Here is a 19,996-nt window from a genome sequence, read left to right on the forward strand (position 1 = left end):
TTTTGTTAAGTGCCATGTGGCACACATTCATGCCCTTAGGTCATGTATGTGCGCCACATGTGCACACATGCACATTTCAGGGGTGCAACAAGGTGTCCTTTTGACACCCTGGCACCCTTGAAAGTGCTCCCGCTATTAGTGTTTCGGTAAGACCGAATCGCTAACAGTGAATGTCTTTACATTCACTCCTATGGGCCTCTAAACCCATAGAAATTAATGGGTAGGTATTCCTTATTACAGAATCTCAATTACCGATCCGGTTATAAGGAATATTAAGGATTCTGTATTTTTTACCGAATCTTTACCTACATAGGAAATACCGATTTCTTAACCCCTTCTGCACTACCTTGCTGGTGCTGCCATCGGCCAACGGCCAACGGAGCCCCGCCCACTCTTTGTGACGCCCGCACCACGGCGTTAATAGCGAATCGGTATAATTCGCTATTAAGAAATCGGTATTTCAGATGCACCTACATCTGGCCCTATGTTTGATGGGGCGAGGGGGTGGGGAGTGGGGGGGGGCGTGGTTCCGTCTGAGATATATCACTGTGTTATCAAATTGCGGGTAATTCAGTTGTAAGATCTGCTCTTAAAACAAGCATTTGCAAAGCCAATGGGTCTGGCCTGCAAACCAGAATTTTTGACATTGCTAATTCAAGGTTTCAGATGTGGGCAGTGCTGATCCTGTGATCTATGCAGCGCTTAATTTGTTCCGATTGTTAAGTGTTGGGCCTGACGCTCAATTTTGGGGTCTGGAACTTATTTTTCATCATTAGACTTTGCTCCTGGGCAAGAAAGACATAGGTGTAAAATGGAGAAAAAAGGGAAAGTTAGGAGAAAAATGACAAGGGGAAAAAGTGGAGAAGAAAAAAGAACCTGTAAAAGTGAAGTAAAGAGACAGGAAGCCTGGGGTAGTGACAGAAGGAGCCATGAGTTAGAAACCAAAGTGGACACCCTTGGTGATCTGTAGGTTCTGAATTCAGCAGCACCGTAGGTGGGGTGATCTCTCACGAAAAATAAAAACTTTGAGCCGCACAAATGACGCTGTCTGTCTGACATCTCCTTGAACTGGTGCTGAGTGGTTGGCCTCTTGCCTATAGCGCCTGTCCATTGGATTCAGTGCACGCCTCGCATGCTTCACAGAAGTATGTGAAGGGCAATAAGCTCCGAAAACACCTTCCAATGAATTTTCAATAGAGACCAACATTTTTTTTATTTACGTGCTAATTTAGCTTAGTGTTTATGATATTCGCCATTCATGCTCAAGGCGCCAAGACAATCATTTTACATTAATAATGCACCCCAGAATAGTGCTAACAAATAAAAATATAATATAATGTGCTTCAGGCCTGTTGTGCTGTGGCTAAAATGACTCCGTAAGTGAGTGGGAGCTAAATTATGGTTGTTGATGGCGCTTTATGTTTTTATGGGTCAGAGGAAGAGGGTGTAGTATAGCTACATGGACTGCCTGTGAAAACATTGGAGTGCCTTAGAGCCAGGGCCATTGGAATTATGAGTTTGTACGGCTGCAGATTCACAGATTGTTTGATTTTATGTCAGGTAACTCAGTGGATTGATGATTTTGCTGGATAGAACCTTATTTAACCTACAAGTCGCAAGTGACAATCCTGGTAAAATGGCTCTATGAGTTTTGCCCCACATCAAACAGCTGACGGTAACACCCAGCGCATTCGTTTAAAACCTTGCCTTTTTTGGCTCAATCTTTTTTCCAAGGCTGATAAATGGGTTTCTTTGGGCTGTAATAAACTGTTGTTAGTAGGTGCCACATACATGGTTACTATCAGTGTAACCCACTGCGGGTAGCTGCGCGCTTTAGAAGTTTAAATAAATAAATAAATACCTACACCCACATAGACAGAAACATCTGATATTCTTCAGAGCATTGATTAAACCTTTTACTTACAGATACTGAGAAAGTCAAAAATGCTTCAAAATCTCAGTTTGCATTTTAGCAACTTGTGAAGTGATAAGTTGTGTGTCTTTGTTTCCTCTGCATTCTGTTTGTCTGAGTCTGGCTGCAAGGTGTTGGATTCCAGCTGTACTTCTTTGACATCTAGCTGCTCCCAGCCAGAATAAGGCTCAGACAAAAGGAGTGACTGATTGCACTTTAAGTGAGTCATTCGTATGAGGCACTTGGGTAAGTGAAAAAGAGCACACCTAATCATCTTTGTTTTTATGGGCAGTTGGAGGGCCTGTTTTTTGGTCTGCTTGTTTTTGCTTTTTATTGCTGATTTCCCTGAGACTTTTTTAGCTTTCTAATTTACTAATGATGCGCACTTTTATGTTGGTGCCTGGTCCTAATTTTGTTCCCAGTCCGAACCCTTCCACGACTTTCAGAGAGTGCTGCTTTCCACTCCTTGAATGGGTGGGGTCAGAGATCCCTTGTGAACCGCCCTACCTCCCCCCACAATCCCTACAAAGTATGCAAAATGCTGCCTATTGGCTAGGTTGCCTATTTTCTCTGCTTCGTGGGTGATAGCTTGGTAGGTTGCATACGCACTAGGCCAGGCAAGTACATCATGCTTGCCCTAATTAAAAGCAGGATATTTCGAAAGGCCATGCAAATTCTTCAATAGCAATAAAATGCAGGACAGAGAGGGTCCATAGGCACATAGGAAAATTAATTGGGAACACAGCTCCTCAGTGATTTGCCAAGATTCTTAATTGTGATGACATTACTTGTAAGTAGTTACTCTCGCCTGAGAGCTGTGCAGTTTTCAATCCCAGTGTTCCTTGTATTACCAAATATGGAGTTACAAGTCAGTGGAACGTTTGAGGCATCCCAGGGTGCAGCCTTTGAGACCACTTGAGATAAGAAGCTGCTGGAGCGTGATGGTGCTCTTTAACTTGTAGGGGTGCATTATAATCACGAGTAGTCTGCACCTACATTCATTCCTTTGTTGTGTTAACATTTGGTCATTAGGATGTAATCTGTAATACCACGTGAAAGTGAAATGTTGAGACTATTACGTGCCATGCAAAGAAAAACGTGGCAGCTGTGTTTGAATAATGTAATCATTTTGTAATTGCTTACTTTAGTTGCTCATTTATAATGTAATGCTTTGAGATAAACGTGCATCAGGATAAAGTTGTACACGGATGTGGCTACTCAAATTTAGATGTGTAGAAGTTATAAGGCTGCTTATAGTAATTTGTGTATTCAATGTATTTATGTAACATGTGGTTTTAGTAGAACTGTTCATTTATATGTATTCTCCTATAGCCTATGTGCTTTATTCTTATGTTGGTCGATTTCTGTAGGCCTGAAATGTATTCTCACTGACAGCTCTCATAGTGGGGTAAAGAGATGAATTTCAGGTGTATGTGGGATTTGTTCTTTTCTCATGTTTCTGTTGCAGGTGGAAAAAGCTCTTTGTTAATTAGAATAACATCTTTTGTTATAGGAGTTAGGCTCAGGGAGGAGAAGATACTTGTATGCAAGAATTCTGATAATTGGGAGCCGGTGTTCTTTCTCACTGAAGGAGGTTTGGGAATCAAGGTCATCGATCCAGGAGCTGGGAGACTCGAAACTAAATGGAAAATCACCTATGAGAAGTGCCTCACAGGATGAGGTGATCGAGATGCAAGCAGGGGGCATGTTTTACGTTTTAAATTAGGGACAGTGCCACGAGGGGTTGAGCCTGGTGAGGAGATCCATGGAGAGGGAATGAGCATCTTAGAATGAGCTCTATAGCTTTGGCTACTTGACCCATACATCATAAGTGTACTTCTTAGGAAGTCTTCACGAGCTGACACCTTTTCCTGATCTTGCCTGGGGAACCTTAAGTAATGATGTCACTGTAGTGGTAGTGTAGGGATAGACTAATGCTTTTAATTTATTCTCCCCAAATGAAGACAGATCTTGATGTGGGGACGATCATTGCCTGTGTTCTGGTTCTGAAAATTGTCATTCTTTTTATGATCCAGCGTCTCCGACTCACCTATAGATTCGGATTTGTATTAGTTCCAATGTACTTCTACAACCTCATCTTGAGGTGTCTGTATGTCCAGTTATTTTTGGCTTTGTAATAAACCTACTAACTTAGAATTCGGAGTCTGTGATTCTTCAGAGTCATGGTTCTTTATAGTTGTTGAGATTGTCTTAATGAGTTATTTCTCCCCTTTACACTTCCCAGAAGGCAACAAATATTCATTGACCACGGGTTCCAGAGTAAATTTGTAAAGAGGAACCCAGCCCCATCAAAGCTATTCAGAAGAGAGTATGTCCCCTGAAAGGGTTTACTCGCGGAGATGCCTGGTGGGGGCAGTGGTGGGGGCAGAAGAGAGACAGCCTACGCTTTAGATTAGGGATCAGACCCCTCAACCCGTGTCATGGACTTACTTCTCGTTCTCTGGAGGGGAGGGGCCTGGTGTGCAGGCACACACTAGGGCAGGTCCAGAATGGCTGTATGGACTTGCGGTCAACTGACCCTACCGCTCTGAGATCTCCAACCTCACGCCCCATTGCACCAACCATGATGAGCCTGCTCTTTTCACACAGGAGGAAAAGACTAACAGGGGAACGGCATTTTCATATTGCTATTTTATTAGGTCAAAACAACTATACATTTACAATCAAAGAAATGCCATATCAACATCGAATATGTCTAGCTCACCTTTATTACTCATATATAACGCAGCAAGACCAGAAAAGAAAAGATTAGTAGAGGGATGAGGAAGAGTTGGGTGTTTATGGCCATAGTGATGTTTACAGTAAGTAGATCCAAGGCAGTCATGTAATGGGAGCAGTATTTGTCAAACGTGAGCATTTGGTTTCAATACAAATTGCTTTATTAGTAACGGAAACTTTGGGAAGCCATTAGTCCATTCTTTCACTTCTTTGCGGTCTCTGTTCTGTTCTAAAACCAAGTTATTGGGGGTTTGGTAAAGGACTTTTTAGTCACCAAATAAGAAAAGAAACTTAATTGTGATGTCCTTCTGTAGTTTTATATAGTGCACACTTGAGCTGAAGGTATTAGTGCGATTTACTTGAGCACCAGTTACATTACATAAGGTCACATATTTTTTCTTTAGGCATGGGGGCATTAAGTGATTGCCCCAGAATCACAAGATGTTGAGCCAACACCGAGAATCAAACCTGGTTTCCAAATTCCAGAGTCGCACCTCTGGCCATAACGCCACATTCACTCATGTCTCTTTTCAAATCCATTTTCCTCACTGAGGAAAACTTGAGCCCAGTGCTCAACGATCTTATGGCAACCCTAGCAATAGTGAGCCACAATAACTTTCTTAATTGTTCACCTCCAAGAGACATCAAAGTCCACCATTCATCTTCCAGCCTTTTTGGGATCCCATAACTTTACTTCTAAAGATTTTAATCTGGATTACCTGCTTCTGTCAAATTAGAGAAAATACTCTCGCAACTCTGCAGCATTTTGTCCTGGTGACTCGGTAAATTATTCATCCAACTCTGTGGACGATGTGTCAATGGCAGTGGTTTCTAGTCATGAAGTGGTGTCAATAGATGTATGTATACTCATGTCGAATGACTGAATTACAGCATCACTCAGTATCCTTGGTAGCTCCTCACATGGACATTTAAGGTTGCTCCACATCACAACTCGAGTTTTACTCCTTTCCCCTTTTGTACCACATAATTCCTCCCCTTAGTAAATGTGGGAGCTCTATACACCCTTCACACAGTTCACTTTATACTTCTGAGAGTGGGAACACTTACCCAATGGGGGTGTGGAACCCTTTTGAGATAGCCAAGACAGGCCTGAAGCATTTGTGAGTAGAATTCAAGAGCTCCATTGGTCACAAGTTACAAAGAGGGATCTTGATTTGACTGGAAGAACCCGGAGAATCTATCTTCCACCATTCACCTCGCAACCCAAGAAGATCATCTGTGGCGTCCCCCACGGATCATCCATCAGCCCCACCCTCGTCAACATGTACATTACCCCACCCTGGCTAACATCGTCAGATAGCATGTACTCCACATCATATCCTACGCTGACAACACTCAGCTCATCCACCTGATGGCAGAAGATACCTTCACCACCAGAGCCAACTTCCACAGATGTATGAGGAACGCCGTAGACTCAATGACGGACAACTGTCTCAATCTCAACGCGTACAAGACGGAAGTCATCATCTTTGGGAACAACACCTCGCCATGGAAAGATGCATAGTGGCCTGCTGAACACGGCCCATCCCCCACCCGACAGACCACGCCCCCAACCTTGGAATCATCTTGGACAGCAAGCTATCTATGAAGAAACAGGTAAACTGAGTCTCATCTGCCTGCTTCCATATGTATGCATGCTCTGAAAAATCTTCAGGTGGCTCCCAGTCAAAACCAGAAGTACCAGAATGACTGCCAGGCAGGCCCTTATCACCAGCAGACTGAACTACTGGAAATACTCTACGTAGGAATCACTGCACGCCTTCTGAAGAGATTACAGACAATACAGACAATACAAAAAAAACTGAAAGACTCATACTCGCCTACCCAAGACGGACCCACATTACACCCCAAGTCAAGAAGCTACATTGGCTCCTAATCCAGAAGAGTTGCTAGTTCAAGATATTGACCCAAGTATACAAAGCCCTGAACAACAAAGGAAGACCAGCATACATCAACAAACGCATGACCTTCCACCAACCGAATAGAATGACCTTCCAATAACCGAATTGACACCTGTGATCCAACTCCCTCTTCCTCATAGACACCCCCCGAATCTGCAGGAGCAACAACGGAGGACGCTCCTTCTCATACCTGGCGGCCAAAGCTTGGGAAGATCTTCCGCTGCATCTCTGGACCGCCTCATCAATGTGGCAATTCAGAGAAGTACTCAAGACCTGGTCGTTCGATTGAACAGATCACCATGAAGCAGTTAGCAACTCCTCAGCCTTGATTTGCTGAGCCTTATAAATCCTTGATTGATTTATTGATTGATTCCCAGCTACTAATGTACCAGGCCTGCTCCTGGATAGGTTACTGCTGTGGAAGGTCTAAGCCGTACCACTCCTACTTCATAATCCTGATCCACATATGTCTCCTCTGTGAACGAGAGAGAACCCTATGTATTTGTTTATATAATAATAGCAAGAGCATTTCCGCACGTACTATCATAAATAGCTGAACATAGCACAAAAATAAACAGTTTGGTACATAACATAAACAGAATAGTGTTGATGGTGGTGGTAAGCGAGTCTGGACGTAGACATTCTATACATTAATATATCTTACAATATATCTGTTTACATGTGCCTGAGAAAGTGGTATAATGGAAACTGAGATCATTGCTTCTTATTTATGCAGGGGTATTTTACAGCAGCTTGAGAGTAAATGAGCACAAGACAGTGAGGAGTTAGTTCCAGATCAAAACTTTAAAGCATTTCCGGTAGGTGTGGGTGTAAGTAGAAGTATTTGATTGCCAGGGACTACATATCCTGGCAAGGTTCCCGACTAGTTAACTGGGTAGTTTCAAATTTTTTATTTTAGCATTCATCTCTCCTGTTGTTTTGGTGAATGAACCTCCGCCTTTTGTTTTTCATTTTTTTGGTAGGACTCCTTAACATTTGACATGCTACAAGTGGCATCAGGTGCAGTAACCCTCAGACCTCATCACATAGTTACCCACGGTGCTTACTACTCTATTAAAATGGTGGCCGCCCTTCACATTTTTAGAATAATATCTGGCACGGACTTAGTTTTGTATCAACTTACTTCGAGACTTATGTTTGGAATGAGTCCCTTCTTTGTGTTCATAGCCACCCTGCATGAGTGTGGAGGCGGGGAAGCTAGAAATTGATAGAAGCAAGAACCCCTTGAGACAAGGCATTAAAGTCTCGTGATCTCCTCTTCAGCATCCCCGCTGGTCAGGATCTGGTGAGATGGAGAAAAGGAGGAGATTACTTTGAAGATATTAGTCCTAAATGTCTTCCTTTCTCCTAAAAATAATTATTTAGGATTCCTCGTTGATTCTGGCATGGCTTTTTGATCTCTGTCTACCCAGACCTTGATGAAATATGCGAGGACTGGTCTGGAGGCCACAAGGGATTCGATTTTTGTTGCCTTACCGCCCTCCTTCCCTCTTTCAAATTTACTCTGCCCAGGCTCAGATGTGATGCATCTTTAGCCCCATGTCTTCCTATTTTTCCTCTGACTGTGCATTGTTAAAGGCCGAGATGGAATGTATGAAGTTGGAGAAACACGTTTATCCCTCCCAAGAACTTCACTTCCTTTTCCTGCCGTCTGCTCACCATCTAGGGAAATGTGTGTTCTTGAGTTTTTAGGGAAAACGTTGCCGACCTGTCAAACATACCCCTGTTGATCTAACTATTCAGGGCAGGGCAAACTTCTAATATTCTAATAGAAAATCTTCAGGAACGAGACAGGCTTGTACGGTGTCATCCCTGTGATAGATTCAGGTCTTCCGACAGCATCGGGCTTCCAATGGGCAGTATTTCTTAAAGCCGGTGCCCCTCCACCGCCTATCTGTGGGTCAGCATGCCAATGCAGGAGATCTACTGCCCACTTTCTGTAGACCCTGGATATTGCGTTGGCTAATTCAATCACAGCGTTTTGTATCTTCATTATCTGTTGTCTTTGTACGAGTCTAGAGATGAAAATAAGCACCTAGCTTTGCGGAAGGAACCCATGACCATTCTGCCACAGACGCGCCTAGAACATTTCTTGACAGATTCCTTGCAAAAAAATACATTAAAAAGGCAAATATGAGTAACTTAGACTCCAGTGTCAATGCTAAGGGCCTCCTCTAGAGTTGAAAACATACTTTGGTGTCTCACAGAGGTGATAAATCCGATCCACCATATTGTCCCAGAGGCAGGGGTGCATTCATTTTTGAATTCCATAATTCACTCTTCGGCCTAAGTGTCCTATTTGTGTGTCCAATTTATTTTAGGCACAAATAATTGACCTTATTTTTTTACTTTTATGCCTTGTCTAAATTACCATCTATTTTTGTATGCATGCATTGTTTCTTGAATACGTGCATCTGGAAAGTTCGTATGTTATTTCTAAACTCTTGAATTGTTTTGGGTATTTTTCTGTGCCACCCTAAAAGTTATGAAGGAAAGCTATCTGCCCAGTCTCTGCTGCTTCATTGTGTCACCTGTAGGAGTTTGATCATGGAAGAAGTTCTGCTACACAGCCCATCTAAGTTTCTAATTGTTGTTCCCCTGGCTGAATTGGAGAAAATACATCACTGTGGTACCTAGTGGACTGCTCGGGTCACGTTGTGGACAGCACTAAAACATTTGGTGCAAACCTCTTAGGAACATCTCCTTGCTGGTAGAACTAGAGTGAATGAACAAAAAAGACTCAGCGAGGCTGGCTCGGGTCCCACCGGTTATATCGCCACTGAGCCACCAAGAATTATAAAAACAACTTAGGTCACTTCTTCCTTCACGCCTGAGGCAGGTGGTTTTCATGACCTGCCCCGATGCTAATCGAGGGGACTCTGAACATAACAGAACATAATATACCAGGAAAGAACAGAACATGTCATAACATTACAAAACATAAAATGACTTAGCATAAAAAAATAGAACATGGCATAATGTGGACAGAAAAACAGAACCCTTTGTTTCTAACTGGGAGCTTGTTCACAAATACATCACTGCTTCTGAAACATTTGATAATCGAGGTAGCCTAATAGCAATAGGTCCATATTTAAGGGGTATCAAAGACTTCAGACACTATCAGTGCACCAAAAAGACTTCATCAACCTTACCTACCCCCAAAGGACACGTCAGTTTCAGTCACAAGAGGTAACATCAGGGGTGTAACACAGGCCCCTGCAGAGCTGGGAAGCCGCATATATATATCTCAGAGGGCCCTCAACCTTTCAGTGGACCCTATTCGGCCCAAAGCCAATGAATATCTGTGAGATATGGGAGACTCTGGTGGTGTCCCTTATAACATTCTGCAGGTGGCCCCATCATTTTGCGTTAGACCACTTGTTAAAGGCATGCCAGTCAGACTTCTGTACCCAAGTCCAATCATGCTCAGAAAGTTCGTCCACAGATCCCTGAACATTTTTGGTTACCATCCAAAGCAAGTGAGCAATGCTAGACGGAACAAACAAAAGTCTCCAGACCCCTGGCCACCCAGAGAGTGTTTTTAAAGTGAAAACCCATGCATTGTGAATTTTCATTGTTTTTAGAACGTTGATTAAATTTTACTTCCATGCGCTGAAGGCCTCAGTGGCGTCACTGCGACACTGGGGCATGGGGTCTCTAAATAAAGGCAATAAAAAACATATAGAGCTGTTTCAACTATAGAAAAGCAAGTTATGTATAGTTCCACAAGTGTTCCTTGGAAAGAGTACAAAAGACCTTTCCTATAAACTGCCATTTCCTGAAACGTGAAGAAGCAAACTATACCTAGGAAAACCATTTAATGTAAATTTTACATTGAATCAAAGTATAAACAACCTCAATCTACATAAAAACATGACTTATTTGGCAATAATAGACAAATCTGGCTGATCATTTTCATTTTTTTGCGTGGTGGTGTCGGAACTATCCAATTTCTTGTCCGACAAGCGACAGCGTAGGACTTGCCACCATTTATGCCTGACGTCGCTGACATTGTACAGAATGGGGTTCAGAGCTGAGTTGGTGAAGGTGAACGCCATGATCCAGAAGAAGAACGAAGAGGAGATCTGGAAGTCCTTCTTAAAGTTCCGCACCAGGATCATGAGGACAGTGACGACTATCGGGCTCCACATCAAGAAGAAGGAGCACATCAGCACCATGAGTGTGCGGAACAGTTTGTAGTCCTTCTGGGACACCAGCAGTTGTTGGCTTTCAACATACGCTGAGCTCATGGTCAGATTTTTTCGTGTTTCTTTTGTGACCTGCAGGCAACGAGAAATTAGAATTGTTAGAAATTTTATTACTGTAGTTGGACAGAAATCTCTTGAAAGTGATGACATGCGGTGGACACCCGTATTTTCAATGCCACGATGCATACTTTGAAAATAGAGCCATGTTGATGGTAAGGAGATCTTGCAACCTACTCTGCAGGCCAACCTCAGTGCTCTGAAGCCCTCCTTCACTTCATCCATAACCAAGCAGGCTCGCTCCATGAAAACTACCTTATCGAATGTGCATGCTTGCCTACGACTAATGTTTGAGGAGCACCTCCTCTTGACGATCTTTATTCACAATTATTCAAAACCTATTATATCCACCTATATAGATATAGAGGAGACTCTCCACAGTTGGCGGCTCGTTTTGTTAAGTTTATTTTAGAAATTAATTCCCCAAAACTTGCTTTAGACCCAGCATGAGTTCCTTTCCTGGTGACATTACTGCACGTTTTTTATTTACAATTTTTCTGTTTTAATTGTTTTGTGCACCCTTTTACTCTTAATGTGTAACGTCTATTTCAGTGCATGTACATTGCAATGATTTTAATTAATTGTGCAATAAAAACTTTTACTTACTTACTTTACTCCACCTATATAGCTGTAATAAAATCACGGGGCTGTGGAAATTACAGCAAGTGTCCTTTGGGCCCACAATGACATCACAGGAAGTGACATCATCCGTGTGAAAGTTGAACTCAGTGACGGGTAATTGTATATTTTTTTTAGATTATCCTTTTTTTAAACTCAAGACAATAGCCTGTTAACAAACATTGTTGATCAATAACATGGCGGCAACTTAAAATACGGAAAGCTAAAGGCATCCAAACGTTGAAAGACAAGCAGTCGGACTTGTTAAATCAAACCGGAAACTGAAGGAGTCTGCAGGTGTTGCAAGACACAGTACAATGGTAGACACTGCTATTCCCAGCAGACACTCCTCAGCAGAGGTAGGTGAGTTGTAGCTGGCATTGTTGGGTCTTCTGTTAAGAAGGGAGTGCTGCATCTTGTGCTGTCTTATCTCTCACACTGTTTCACTCCACCACCCACATAGGCACAGCCACATATATAACAATAAAAACAAAACTCTGATCACCAAAGAACCCTGAAGCTCTACTATGTAGGTGGCAGTGCAAACCCATACCTGGCAAGTAACCCACACTATAAGGATAAGCTGGCTATCAGTCCACAAGGTGGTTCTGAATCTGTGCAATGCAACTTCACTACAGTACAAACACAGTACTTCCAGGCATCATTAGTGAAAGAAGCACCAAAAGATATGAAGTAGGAAGGAATGACTTGAAATTGACAAATCGGGGGAGGAGCCAAGCTCGCGAGCGTAATGGTCGCCTTTTAGCTCGGCTCCCGCAGCCCTCCGGCCTGATTGCCTATCCTGTCTTCTATCCTGTCCGGAGACGACACATTATCGGGGAATTGGAAACAGAACACCTTGTTGTACTTACCATTTGGCCAGGAGATCTCAATGTGCAGCGGCTCCGAAGTTGTGCCCTCCGCAAGATCGGGGCCTCCGTGGAATCTAGACCGGGACCTAGCCGGTGGGACCGGACGGCTCTCGGCCCCGGCCGAGAGCGTGAACCAATGATGAGAGCCGTCGTGCGAAAATCCCGGCGATCCTGATCCGGGCCTGCCCTGGTGACCGCGCGGCTGATGTGGGTGAGATACACCGGGGACTGACTCTGTGAAGGGGTCCTCCCCCCGCTGCTGCTTTGTCCGGCGGCCCTGGTCCTCTGCGCCCGGACTCTGCTTGTTGGGGGCGCCGGTGCTGGTGTAGGCGGGGACCCGTATTGGGCGGACATCCTTTCGGCACCAAGGCTGCCATTGCTGGGACCCCCGGAGCTCTGTAATGTCCTACATTTTTTAACTGTTTTTCCGGGGGTCGTGGAGGGCGGCGACTGGGCTGACTTCACGAAATGGCGGCCGACCCTCTGGAACAAGAATCACCCTGTGGCGGCGGGCTTGGGTTGCCTAATTGCGCGGGGATGTGGTCTGGTAAGCGTGAGCTTACGGTCAGAGATATCCTGGAAGCTCTAAGATCCCTGCGCGCATCCCTGGACCCCGAGGTCCCTGTAGGTCCGCCAGGATCTGCCGCCATTTTGGGCAGCCGTTTCTTCTTGCCGCCCTCTTGTTTCAGTGACTCCATTGCCTCTCCCCCCTCGATTGCTGCAGGTGTTGCTGCCGCTGATCGAAGATCGTTTTGTGTGCCGGTGACTTTGGAGCTACCTGTTTTTTGAGGTTCTGACCCCGGGGACTTGGACATTGTGCCGCGGCCCTGTCCGTCATGGATGCCTGGAACTATTGGTGGACTGCCGCCTGCACCTGCTCCGATGGCTTTGCCTTTGTCTATCATAGAGACCCCCTCGCCCTCTCCAGCGGCAAAACTGAACTCCTGTTTTTCATCATCCGTGCTGCGATTGCTGATACATCTAAACTCTCTGTTTGGACTTCTGCTCCCCTGCGGACCGATTTACCCCCCATGTTGTTATGGTAGTCGCCATTTTTCTCGATTGTATGCTGGTCTTGTATTTAGTATTTCATTTTACACTGTCATGTGGTGGGTGGGATTGGTGGTTCGGAAGGGATGGGGGTGATATGCACGACTCTTGGTTGATTCTTGGTATACGACTTGGTGGCGCGGTTGTTTCTGCCCGTGGAGAGGTGGGAGGTCCCCTTCTCTGTACGTTTTATGGCGCTTGATGGGGTGTCGTCCTGGTCTGTTTTTGCTGTGATTGTTTGGTTGGGCGGGGGGCGGCGGCCGGCCATATTGATTGCTGTTCTTATGCTCCTCCCTCCTGTTTTCTTCTTTCCGTTTCTGTTTCCTTTTTGTCTCGTTCTTCTCTCTTTCCTTCTCGCTATATTTCGGGTTCTGGTTTAGGGCGACAGGCACGCTGTTTGAAGGGTAGGCCATAGCCTTCTACAGGGGTGCAGGGTGGGATGGGTGGGTTGGGTTCTATTTGTTGTTTGTTTTCTGGTTCTATGGCCCTTTTGTATCTCTTTTTCGTAAAGCCGCGTCTGTCCCGGCCTCCCGTGGTGTGTTCGGGGTGGGGTGTGTGGCGTTGTTAACCCTCCTTTTATGATTCAGTTGCTTTTCTTCTCGATCGCTGTACCCTCACTGGTGCTGAAACTCCTGTTGTCTCCTGTATTCCCGCCACGGGACGCCTGTGTCGACGTGTCTTCTTTCTTTCGTTTTTGTATTTCATTTCTTTTTTCCCTTTTTCATTGTTATCCTTGTCCTCCTCCCCTCCCCCTCCTTCCCCCCCTCTTCCCCCTCCTTTCCTCGTCCCCGCCCCCCTCCCTCCTTTTTTCCTAGAGGTCACTATGGCGGGCTGGTTTTGAGGTGCTGTTTCTCCGATCCCTCTGTCCTGGCTTAGCTGTGGTTTGGGTGGTGGGCACGTGACGATGATAATGCTCAGGTGTCGATTATGTCTCAATTATCCTGATCTTCTTGTGTGCATTGTGTTATCTCGCCTGTACTGCGGCCCCTTGCCCCCTTATTGACGCTGAGGCTGGTTCTGGGACATCGGACGTCTCTATATTGAAAGTGAGCCTGTCATACGCCTTATCCCCATATTATAAAATTAACCTTTTTTTGCTCCTGTGTTTTGGCCCTCTGGTTCCTAAGTCTCTTCTCCCCTTTTAACGATTGTACTGCCTCTGCTTCGTGCTGATTGATTCTGTAATGTTTGCCTTGGAACCTCTGATTGCTTTACACATTGCGGCCGGCCGGTTTGGTTGTAGGCCTAGACTTGTATATCCTTTTGATGCCAATAAAGGTTTAAAAAAAAAAAAAAAAATTTGACAAATCTTGCATACTTTGGGGCATATTTACAAGACAAGCATTTTGCACCACCGGTGCGTCACTTTTTCCCATATTAAAAGTGACACATTGGCGGCGCAAGGGTCTTGTTAATAAGCCCCCTTGTCTCTGATAACAAATGCATGACAGAATTATCATCAAAGCACCATGTCAAGTCAAACACCCAAACGCTGCCTCAAAAAATCACAACCTGGGTTCTTCCTGGCAATAGGAAAAATGCAACCCATTCAGGACCTGGGCAGGGGATACATGTCTTAGGTAGGTTGTGTGTGACTGAATAATATTGATCCATCCATGACTGTCCTTACAGTGTACCTCTTGACTAACGCACTACACCAAATCTCCTTGCCTATAGGGGCATATTTACTTAGAAATCATGCAATGCAGTGCAGCAAGGCAAGTTGCTGTGCCGTGTGCAGTGAAAGACAGAAAGCCGAAATGTGTCTATCTACTAAGACAACAAACAATCCTTAGAGACATGTTCCTCTTTCGTTGTGTCCTGAATGAAGCACACATGGAACGAGGAAACAATGAGGAGAAATAAAGATATTTCTCGTGGTTCCGCCTCACTTGGGATGGCGTAGAATTTTGACGCATTCTCAGGTTTACTAGCATTAGTGAAACTGAGCATGCACCCAAATCCATGGGTGGATGCATCTCCACCAATGGAATGCCTTTCCAACGCAAGGTAATGTAAGGCAGCGCTTTCTGCTGCACTGCGATGACTTTCTTTGTATTTACTAAACCAGGCAAAGACACACAAAGTGGCTGTGCATGGCTTAGTAAATACCCAAAAATTATTTTGCATTGGGGCAGCACGACAAAAGTGACACAAACGACGCAAAATCAGAGTAAATACGCTTGACAGAGTATATGAGCATGAGCACCACATAGGCATTATTAGAGCGATCCTGCACTGCCCTACCCTTCTGTGCCATCACCGTTCTTTTGTACCGCTTTTGGCCGCCATAAGTTGGCAGGGTATGCTCAGACGTGAGTCTCTTGCTCACTTTGCCACTGGATTGCATATAGCTATGTCTGAACTGGGGTGGCAGAGTGGGCTAAAGAACGGTGATGGATTAAACCCAGATCTTTTGACTGGGTGTGAGTGTTTGATTGGTTCAGATGCTCCGTCCATTACCACCCCCTTTTGTACCGCTTTTGGCCGCCATAAGTTGGCAGGGTATGCTCAGACGTGAGTCCCTTGCTCACTTTGCCACTGGATTCAAGCAAGCCGGGCTGAAGACGACTGTAATGCCATTAAACGGTCCTCGGAAGCTTGTTTCCGGTCCAGGGAAGGCATGGCTTGGCAGTTCGGGCTGGACTGTTCCCATGAGGCACAGGGTCAGACTGATTTGCATATAGCTATGTCTGAACTGGGGTGGCAGAGTGGGCTAAAGAACGGTGATGGATTAAACCCAGGTCTTTTGACTGGGTGTGAGTGTTTGATTGGTTCAGATGCTCCGTCCATTACCACCCCCTTTTGTACCGATAATAGCCTTAGAGCCCTCCGCAGAGGGCTTGACTGGCCATTAAAGACCAGCTCCCTTGTTAAAGGCCCTCACCTTCGGTTCAGGCCCTTAATGCTGGAGCAGGCCTTTAATGGCCGGTAGGGCCCGGTAGGGCTCGCTATGGCGGGCTCTACCGGCTATATTAGTTCTTCTCCACTCAATGGAGAAGAACCACATGTACCCATTTCTTTTCAGGTATAATGCTATCTGGAATTCCCAATTCACTGTGGATTAATGCTCACATTTCCCTCCTGCTTTGAGGATGACAGAGGTCAGGGCAGGCTTTGGGCTGGAAGGGGCAAATGATCCATGCTGCCCCATGTTTTAGAAGGGGGTCAGGTGGGTGCAGGAGGCCAGGGTTGGGTAGCGCTTGCAGCCCAATTCAGATGTGATTTTACCAACTGGATCGCAGCCAGTAGCATTGGGCCCGATGTTCCTGCAACTGGGAAACCCAGGTGGGAGAGCAGTGGCCATCTGTAATCATGTGGAGCGATATGTTACCCAGGGCTTCTAATCCACTTGAGTTGTAATTGGGCCCATCCAGTCAGCCTGGATTGATAATAGGTGGACTGGAAAAGTCAGAACGTTTGAATAAATTTACAATTTATATCATATTCTCACACTATTCTAAATATAATCATGAAAAAATACAACAGTATGATTTTTCCAGGCTTATTTAACATTAAAGTATATGGAATTTTGAAAGGATTTAATATGCAGCATAGGGTAAGGCAATACAAAATTGAAATAGCACATTAGGGGCCAGATGTACGACCAGCAAAATTGCGTCTCGCAAATTGCGATTCATTTGCGAGTCGCAATTTGCGAGGTGCAATTTGCCATGTACAACAGTGTGTTTAACACAGTTTGCAATTGACAATGGGGTCGCAAATTAATATCAATGAGCCTCTCACAATTTGCAAGCCCACTGGGAATGACAGGCCGCCGCAGGTATGGTGACCTGCTGGGCTCAGCAGACCACCATGTCTGGGACTGCTTTTAAATAAAGCAGTTTTTTTTAATGCAGCCCGTTTTCCTTCAAGGAAATAATTTTTTAAGGGCAGGTAGTGGTCCCTGGGACCATTGCCTGCCCTTAATAAATATTTTAAGAGACAGTCACAAAGTGGAAGGGGTCCCCTGGGACCCCTTCCAAATTGCGACTGCATTACCACCCTCTTTGAAGAGGGTGGTAATTTGCTAGTGTTTTGCGACAGCAATTGCGGTCACAAAACATTCATACATTGATTTTTGGCTGCAATTACAAAGGGAATTCCCCTTCCTAATTGCGACACGCAATTCCAAAATAGCGAGTTGCAAATAAATTGCGATTCGCTATTTAGGAATTTTACATGGCCCTGGGCCATTTTGCATGTGCAAACGGGTCGCAAACCCGTTTGAGCAGGCAATTTAGGGTCGTAAATCTGGCCCTTAATTCTTTTTTTTTTCTTTCTCCAAGAGAAAACATTTTTCTTCATGAAGGGGCATCTTCCCGTTTGCAGCTGCCTCTCAAGAAATTCCTCAATCCCGCCCCAACCGTAAATGTCTAAATTCCGACTGAGGGGTTGAATTTCTGTATTCACAAGTCCAGTTTGCTTAGAGTTACAGCTGTACTGCTTTGCTTGATTTGGATTGAGAATTTCACATGCAATTTTGTTTGTCGCTCTGCGAAACGTTTGTGAACTTGCCAGCAGAATTTAAGGTATTTGATGTGATGTTAGCTAAATCTTGAGAGCTATGTGAATTAATATTGACGGAAAATACTTGGGAAAAGCCCCCTTATATTTAGGGAACCTCTCTTTGGTTTATTAGGTTTTGCCTAGCAATGCGTACGAAGTACGCATGCGCTAGCAAAACCTCTTGAGTTCTATGTCGGGTGATGACCCGCCTCTGTCTATCATTGGCTAGCTCCATAAATGGAGGCTAGCCATTGGAAGACATTGGCTGTCAATCATTCTTTCCCCTCGGAACGCGATTCGGGGGCGTTTCCGTGACTTTTTTTAAGTCCCGCCCCTTTTTCGTCATGGCATTCGGTGGGCGTTTCATCTGGCAGCTCCCAGCCCTCACCTCAGGTCAATTTTTAATTGTATTCACAGTTGACAAATGTAGACAATTCGGGGCCATCTTTGATTAATTCATTAACTTGCTATAGAAACATAAAACGTTTTGTTGATGTTACTTAAATGTTCAGCAAACCGAAAAGCAAAAATCTTTAAAAAATACTACGTTTGTATGGCTCATTTTTTAAACGTTGTTTAATTAAATGACTTATGCGAGAAATATTGTTGGCCCGTAGCAAAAGGAATATTTTCCTTCATGTGACTCGGGCTGCGGCATTTCACAGTAGCTGTTGAACTCAGTATAAAAACGCATAAATAAAGTATCACAGTGTTTCGCTCTGTGCAGGAGTCCTTTCACTATGTCTATGAAAGCCAGTTTCTATTGCCCTGGGGAGGAGTAGAGGAAGCCAACATCTCGCCATGGCTACTAACCGGAAGTGCGCGCGGATTCGGCAAAAGTGACTTTTCAAACCTAGGAGGCAGGCGCGAGGTTTCATGTTTGAGTTCGTTTACTTACTGAAGAAAGGGGTTTAGAGGACGAGCGTGCGGGGCTGGATGTGAGAACAGGGAGCGAGCGAGCCGGCCGCAGAAACGGACACCTGACCCGGTGCTCCTGGGGAGGGGGGGGGGGGTGAGTTGTGTGTGAAGCCTCGGAAGATTGTACTACATGTTGGGTTTTTGAATTGAACTGTGTTGTGGCGAGCTGCGGGAGGAGGGGCGATATGACATTCACAGATTCAAATTAGGGAAGCTGCTTTCCCTCGGACTCCTTTGAGTCAGCTGTGGCTTCTGTTAAAGAATCCAATAGAACAGCCTGCAGTTTATGATTTACTTCAGGGTGGGAGGGAGGTTGGGTGTTCAACTGAACTACTGATCCCATAATGCATTGTTCGAGAGTAACAGAACCAGCATAGCTCCCATTGCTCCTTGTTAGCAGCAGGGATGTCCCCAGCCCCCCAACTGTGCATTACCGCCAGTCACTGAGGCATCACTCACACTGGAGAGACTTGGCAAGATCGCTAAATCGGTCATCGATGAATCCAAAGGGACAGTCCCCATACTACTGTCCTCGTCATGACTGGGAGCCGAGACTGGGGCTGGTACTGGTGAACATACAGGTACTCCCTCCCCCTCCTTCACAAGACGGTGTTTAATCACTTTCAATGGATCAGCCAGCTTCTCTCCCACTCCGATACCACTGACCTCGGGGGGCACTTTCCCTTTCAAAGACCGCCGACGGAACAGCTGCGGGACAGTCCGCTTGCCTTTCAAAGAAACCGCAGAAACAGGCTTTGTAGTGCCGATAGGCACCGCGACCTTCTCAGCACCCCCGCTGGCAGCTGACGGCTCCTTTCCATCGGAATCACCGGGACCGGCAATGCGTGTGATACCGCGTGTCTTCGCTGCTGCTGATGCAGTCTTAGAGGCTGTCTTTGGGGCCATATCGGGGGCAGAGCAAAATGTGAGGTCGATACACCTGAGGGAGCAGGAGCCGGAGGCGGAGCGCACGTAGACCCAGAGCGACTTGGCGGTAAATTTCGCTTGCAACTGACTAAGTCTGTGGATCATGGTCATCCAACTATGCAGCAATAGTCACCTGAGCATTGGCTGGCCAAAAGTCAAGTCTGCATACTGCCTACAGCAAACACCACAGCAGACTGAAAAGCGGACAATCGCCTGGGCAAGAGGAACAGGGGGTGGTCGAGG

General features: G+C 45.3%; 1 protein-coding gene across 1 annotated transcript in view; it reads right to left on the bottom strand.

The window, feature by feature from the left end:
- Positions 1-7,398: 7,398 nt before the first annotated feature.
- Positions 7,399-19,996, bottom strand: part of FFAR4 (free fatty acid receptor 4) — a 131,906-nt gene continuing 119,308 nt past the window's right edge. The window contains exon 3 of the mRNA XM_078643396.1: positions 7,399-10,874. Coding sequence (XP_078499522.1) covers positions 10,473-10,874 — 402 coding nt within the window. The 3' untranslated portion in view covers positions 7,399-10,472. The remainder of the gene's footprint in view (positions 10,875-19,996) is intronic.

This window comes from Lissotriton helveticus, chromosome 5_1 (genome assembly GCF_964261635.1).
Source record: "Lissotriton helveticus chromosome 5_1, aLisHel1.1, whole genome shotgun sequence".
NCBI classification, from domain to species: Eukaryota; Metazoa; Chordata; class Amphibia; order Caudata; family Salamandridae; genus Lissotriton; species Lissotriton helveticus.